Source organism: Monodelphis domestica, chromosome 5 (genome assembly GCF_027887165.1).
Source record: "Monodelphis domestica isolate mMonDom1 chromosome 5, mMonDom1.pri, whole genome shotgun sequence".
In the NCBI taxonomy this organism is placed as follows: Eukaryota; Metazoa; Chordata; class Mammalia; order Didelphimorphia; family Didelphidae; genus Monodelphis; species Monodelphis domestica.
This window is the reverse complement of record NC_077231.1, coordinates 38,090,331-38,097,058: the sequence shown is the minus strand read 5'-3', so window position 1 is coordinate 38,097,058 and position 6,728 is coordinate 38,090,331. Positions and strand designations below refer to the sequence as shown.

The window sequence follows — 6,728 nt, the reverse complement described above, 5'->3', positions numbered from 1 at the left end:
CTGGTCTTTGGTTTAGATTCTGAGTCTGTTAAGGCTCAGAGTCCTAACTTGATTCTTGTTGAGACTCAACTAGCTAGCCTTTGCTATTTTATAATTTGAAGGTGAAGTTAAGAATTATAAGGATAATAGTGGTAGTTTTTATTTAGATAGTATAAATTTGGGTTAGTCAGATCAGGGAGGAGTAATATAGCCTGTGAAACACAGGAGGAGCAGTTCTTGCAGAACCAGGGAGTTTATTTGGGTGGATTTAGAATCCCTTAGAATTAGAAATCCTTGTTATCCTTAATATGTTTCAATAAATATTTTATTTTTATAATAAAAGTCTCTTTAGCATCCTTGTACCTGGCCCTAAAAGGAAGTTCACATTTGAGCTTCACTTCATCACTGAAGACACTTTTTGATTACATCTATCAAAAGTATCCAAATGGTTTTGAACCTGTTTTCTACTTTTATTTGCCATTGAATTATTATTATTTTTATAGGATTTGACTCTATGGTCTTAAGTTTCAGGTCAAAGAGGGAGGGTGGCATATTATAAATTGAGAAGATTTTTTTTAGAATAGAGAGAATATAACTTGAATCATATAACATACTAGCATCTACGGTGATTTCATTCCCTCTGGAATATAGAATAAAACAATAAAAATGATAAATTAGGGCAACCATGTCCTTTCATGTAGTTGAATCTTTATTTGTCTGTTTAGTTATTTAATGCGTTATTTCTTGAACAGCTTCTGGTGGTGGAAGATTTGGGTGCCCAAGTCTTATCCCAAGGCCAGAGCTTCCTGCTTCAGCTGGTGTCTTGCCCAGTAGTAATGGTGTCTTCTGTTGCGATATCCAAACCATTGCTTCTCCTCCACCACTGACAGATTCAATAGGAGCAAAAGAAACGATTCTCTTCCTCCTGGAACCTGTACTTGCTGAACTAGGCCAGACCAGGGTCAAAGGGCCTCTCTCTCAACCCATATCTCCCTCACTTTCTGGGCTTTCTTGTCACCCAGAGGACCCACACTGCCATTTTCACTCTTGTACCTCCCCTCTCTATTCACTGTGTTCCCTCTAGCTGCCCTGAGTTTCTTATACTTCTCACTAGAAATTTTTCACTTATATCTTCTTTCATATATTTAAAACAATAGTTTGCCTTTCTCTCTATTCTTACACTGCCCTCTGCCCAAATCCCTCTATTCCTTTCTTGATTCAACTCGATACGAAGTCCCCCACTTTAAATCAATCCCCATCCCAATCAGAACTTAATTTACAGTAAGCTTATATTTGACACGTCTATGTACGTAGTTCTTGGTCTTGCTTACAGAGATTTTCAAGTCCCGTTACCGGGCCTCACCTGCTCAACAGTGTGTCACTACTCCGTGTCGGGGCAATGGCCTGAAGGGCCTTGGTCTTCTTCTTGATCATGGCGGTCACAGGTGGGCCAGCATTCCATGGGACCAACCCTTGGGAGTACAGTCTTATGAGGCCAGTGGGTGGAACAGGAGCTGAGGAAGCATGCTCTCCAGAGTGCAGCCCTAGGTTCCTGGGAATCAGGTTAGATCTGGGAGAGAGTCCCTCAGGGAGTGGACAGAGGAGCCTGAGACTGGGTTCAACAATATTGTTCCCTTTGGATTGGTCCTCTAATCTAGAGACTTGAGGTTTCTATAGTAAAAGAGAGAAGGTAGAAGGTAAGTGAATGAGTAGGGGAAACTTCTCTGTCTTTATAAGCATCCTCCCTTCATTCTTGACTTTAGGATTTCTGATGCCATGTTGACTGTATAGCCCAGTGGAAAGAACATGGACCTAGGAGTCAAGGGCCCGAATTTATCACCTTAGAGAAGTCTTTCCCTACTTCATGGCTGAATTTCCTTATTTATAAAACAGGGACTGTAATTCTTGCCCTATGAACCTTGTGGAAAATAGAAACGGAAGCATCTTGGAAAGTAAAAAATGCCAAACAAATTTAAGGTATCGTTAAGGATTTTCATAATACACCCTTTCCAATTTGTTTGCATATATCATCCACAAAAAATTCCTTTAGACAAAATCATTTTCTCTTGGAAAACCAGAACAAAAGACTATCTTTTTAATGTTCTCTCACTTAGATAATCCTAAATCCTGGATATTTCCTATAAAACACATCTACTCTTCTCATGAAGCCAAATATGGTTCATGAAATAGTGTTTATTGGGTCCATTTACAATTCATGCTAACCTCAAATTGGTTTCACTGCAGTCTGCAATGCCTATTCCAAACATTTTCTCTCCTCAAGTTCATCTTTCTCCCTCTTACTCTCAGCAGATCACTCTACTCTCTTGAGAAGATTGGGTCCTCTGACATCAATTCCCTCAGCTCCCCTCTATTCCTCTCAGCTTCTCAGTGTCCTCATCCATTTCTCTCCTCCTTCCACAATACCTGGCAATGTATTAATGCTCTCCTCTCTCCTTCTCCCTCTCTCTTTCTGTCTGTCTGTCTTTCTCAAAAAAGTAGCCCCTCCTCCATGCCCTACCTAAATATATCCTCAAATACCATCCCTGTCTATCTTTTGCATCACCTTGACTAAGTAATCCCTTCTCATGCATCTCTTAATCTCTTCTTCCCTTAGACCTAATAAACATGATTAAGTTTAACTTATTATAAAAAGTAAAAATCCTTTTCTCTACCATCCCCTCAAACTATAGTTTCTACATCTTTAGTTTCCATATTTATAGTTTCTATATCTTTAGTTTTTATATCTATAGTTTCCTATCTCTTTCTGCTCCCCTTCATGGCTTAACGTGTAGAAATAATCTATACTTCATTGCCTCTGCTTCCTTACCGATCTCCTCTGACATGTCATGTATTCCCACCATTATGATGAAATAATTTTCTCCAGTCACCTTCTTACTAGGGAAAAATGCTGCTGAAACTGGTCTCAGGGTTCTGTCCGCTATCTGAGGGCCTTCCTCCCAGAACTCCTCTTAACTGGTGGTCTTGCTACAGATACCCTTTCCAAGCCAACCTTCCTACTGTTTCACAAGTGTTCATGAGAAGCATTACTCTGAGCATATCATTACTCTATCCAAAAATCTTTTGTGGTTCCTCATTGCCTAAATTACAGTCAAGACCCTCCAAAATCTAATTCCAATCTATTCCAACCTCAACTGAAGGCTTACATTCTACATTACACCCCATCTCCTGTTGTTGTGTTGTCTTTCCAACTCTATGCCCTTTCTCATGTTTCTTTTCCCTGATGTTTCTCATTCTCTAAACATCTCCTTTTCCATAGCTTCATTTTCACGCCTTTGCACATTTCCCTATGCCCCTCTTTAGAAAAAATGTTTCTGGGGCACGGAGAACTTGAGTCCTATCCAGGACTAAAATCAAGGGGGGGAGTTTCTAGTGTTGCATCCTTGAACATCTCAGGATGGTGATGTGTCCCTAAAGACGATTGACATATCTATAATGAAAGCTGTCACCATAGGAATCACTCACCCAGGTCTGGGTACTGATGACTTGGATTTCATGAAACAGGTTTTCATACCTGAGGCCAAAATAGGAAGAAGGCATGGAAGTGTGAATGGGACTTCCAGAGGGCTTTGATTGAATCTGTCATGTTAAGGTCTGACTGTTCAAGCTAGGTGGTATTCTGGGATTATATGGACACATAGGAGCCAGGTATGTGAGGCCCTGGGCAGTGTCATGGACTGTCACAGTCCTGCCTCTGCTTCTACAGTCAGTGAGGACTAGGGTCCTTGAAAGGTAGAACTCCTAGTTTTTGTTTTCATCTCACCACTGGAGCAGGATGTGTTCACTCTAGAGCAAGTCTCTAATCTTCCATCCCTTCTTGTCTCAATTTTCCCTTGTAGAAAAAGGGCATGATGAGACTTCATTTCCACTTGACCCATTCTTCCTCACTAAACCCCCTCACCCCCACACCCAACTCCCCCACAGAAAACATTAGGTGACAAATTTAAGTGGCTCTTCATTCCACAGTTTGAGTATGGTGGGGACATGCCTCAGAAATGACTTCAATTGACCAGAGCCCTGAAATAATCAGACCCTGATGTTGGGTCCCTTTATTCTCTTTGTCCCAGCTACCAATAGTCAATGTCCAAAGGATGGGTCCTTTACTACTTAGCATGGAATCAGTAAACATAAAGAAGGGCTCAAAGAAGATCTATAAGATGATTTTACTCTGATCTTAATGGACCCTAGGAAGGTTGGGGGCAATTCTAGGACTCCTGTAGAGGTTGTTTTTAGAGAAGAAGCTGAGAAAGCCCAGTATAGTCCAAAACCCTCAATACTTTAGTGCCAAAGTGCCCCGTCTGTCCCTATTTCTCCTACTCCATAATTTTAGATCTTCCTTAGATGGTAGCAAGGAGTTCTGCGGCCTTCCCACTCATCTTTAGTTGAACACTAAAGGTTCTTGCTTCTGTACTCAATTCTATTAAACATGAATTCAGTGGGTAAGATGAGGGAAAGACTGTGTTCCCAATATGAATTTTAAGGCATATTCCTAGTCTCTCATGACTATTTTTAAATCCCATTTGACAGTAACATATAAATCTGGAGTGGGACATCTAAGAATTTGAATTTGATCCCCAACCCTCTACCCTCCACCCCCAGGGAATTCCCCTGTACCTGCACCAAGATGTGCCAGGCCTAAATAGCCAAGCTGGAAGAACTGATTACCTCTGTTCACGTTTCCTCTCCTCCGCTGCAAAAAAAACACATCCGGACTGGACAATTAGCCTGGGGCCCCACATGAAAACCCCCAACTCCCATACATGTTCCCTTTCACTTTGGAATGGTGCCCTGTGCCAGAGGCAATGACTGGACCCAGGGAGGGATATTTGGACATAATTTCCCTCTTCTCAGGGTATCATTTTCTCACCTCTGATCCGAGCATCTTCCTGAAGCTGAAAAAAAAAATGATCAGTGTGAGAGAGCAGGGTTGGGGTGAAGGGAGAGAAAAAGGTTTGGGTAAGGATTTCCTGTGCCTTTCTCTAGGCAGTGCTCACAGGGTCAGAGTTGAGAATTTCTACTTGTGAATGAGAGTAACCTTTTTAGTTAGCATCCTCTCCAAGAGAAGGTTGAATTCATCACTAACCATTGATATCAGTTACGAGTACCATTTTGGGAGGGTCATTTTCAGCCATCAGGGTCAACCTCTCAGTGCTCCAGGCCAATTATGAAGGAGTTAGGACAAAGAATGCTATCCACCTCTAGAGAAAGTATTGTTGGAACCAGCATGCAGATGAAAGCAGACTATCTTTCACTTTAGTGTATTTGTGTTTCGATTTTGGGATTTTGTTTTTATATGAATTTTCTTTTACAACATGACCGATATGGAAGTATGTTTCACATGAAAATACATGTATAAACCAGTTCGAATTCCTTACCATCTCTGGGAAGAGGGAGAGAAACAATTTGGATCTCATAATTTTGGATAAGTATATTAAAAATTGTTATTACATTTAATTGAGAAAATAAGATGCTTTTTTTAAATAAAAAAAAACACCCAGTCTAAACCACCAATATCATTCCTTGGGTCATCTAAGCTTGGGTAAGTCAGCTGGGCTGGTTCTTATCTGCAAGGACCCAGGCACTGTGCCTGCCTAGTGGACATGAAGTGTCACCAGAAATGGAAGAACAAGCCTTTGCCCCAGCATTCTGACATGGTAGAAGAAGAAGGGAAGATTTTTTTCCCCATTCCAACCCCATCTGCCTGGAGGGTCAGACTGAAGAGTCCAATTGTTCTCTCTATTACAATCTTCCACCTTGTTTTACTCACCTGTTTTTTGCTCAGGTAAGAATAGTACTAGTTATGGCTGAATGACACACTGAGTATGACCAAATTCCTTGCCCTGCTGCAATCTCCTCATGCATTCTGACTCTCCCTGGGGTTCTTTCCCTCAGCACAAGAGTTTTCCCTTGTGCTCTGGGTGTATATTATTTTTCTATCACACTAGTCTCCTTCTCCTCAGAAATAATCCTATTTTCCCCTAACCCCCAGCTCCCAAGAGAGGACTTTGTACAATGCAAGGGAATAATTGACTTGACTGATGGTTTCAGACTCTGAGTCAGGTCAAGGACATCTCTGACCTAACAATTCATAGGTAGGAAAACTCTCTTCTGCACCTGGATTGAAGATCCTATATCCATGTGAGAGATTCAGGGGATTAAGAAGAGATGGCTTGGGGAAGGGGGGGGGGGCGCAGCTAAATAGCTCAATGAATTGAGAGCCAGGCTAGAAGTCAGAAGAACTTGGGTTCAAATTTGGTCTCAGACACTTCCTAGCTGTATGACCCTGGGTAAGTCACTTAGCCTCCATTGCCTAACCCTTACTACTCAATACTACTAATCAATACTACACAGTATTGATTCTAAGACAAAAGATAGAGATTTAAAAGAGAAGAGAAGAAGAGATAACCAGAGAAAGTCATATCTGAGATCTCTTAAATCTCAATCCACTTGAGGTGGGAACAGGATGGTCGGATAGTGTCTGGTTGAAAATGCCCAAGAAGAAGATTTCTGTCTCTAGTCCTATGGCAGCCCCTACCCTCTGTGTGCCCCATAAAACCAAAAGCAAACTTCAGCAACCCATGATTAGACTGTGGTCAGACAAGAAGAGTTAAGACTAGAATGATCAGGTCTGACACAGTTTGAAGCAGCTAGTCTGGGAGCCAGTGAATAAATTCCTCATTCCCAGGATCTTCAAGGGCACAAATCTGAGGCATGGATGCTTAATGGTTAAG

The 6,728-nt window shown here is 41.4% G+C and overlaps 1 protein-coding gene across 11 annotated transcripts in view; it reads right to left on the bottom strand.

Moving 5' to 3' along the window:
* Nucleotides 1-667: 667 nt before the first annotated feature.
* The window catches only part of C5H12orf54 (chromosome 5 C12orf54 homolog), a 15,662-nt gene continuing 9,601 nt past the window's right edge, over nt 668-6,728 (bottom strand). For 9 of the 11 annotated variants that reach the window (XM_056798361.1, XM_007502936.2, XM_016425629.2 and 6 more), the window contains 5 exons: nt 4,865-4,889; nt 4,663-4,687; nt 3,463-3,511; nt 1,343-1,650; nt 668-862 (listed from right to left, as the gene is read on the bottom strand). In XM_056798361.1, coding sequence (XP_056654339.1) covers nt 709-862; nt 1,343-1,650; nt 3,463-3,511; nt 4,663-4,687; nt 4,865-4,889 — 561 coding nt within the window. In that variant the 3' untranslated portion in view covers nt 668-708. Of the gene's footprint in view, nt 863-1,342; nt 1,651-3,462; nt 3,512-4,662; nt 4,688-4,864; nt 4,890-6,728 lie in introns of those variants that run through there. The other 2 variants (XM_056798366.1, XM_016425631.2) reach the window with 2 other exon arrangements.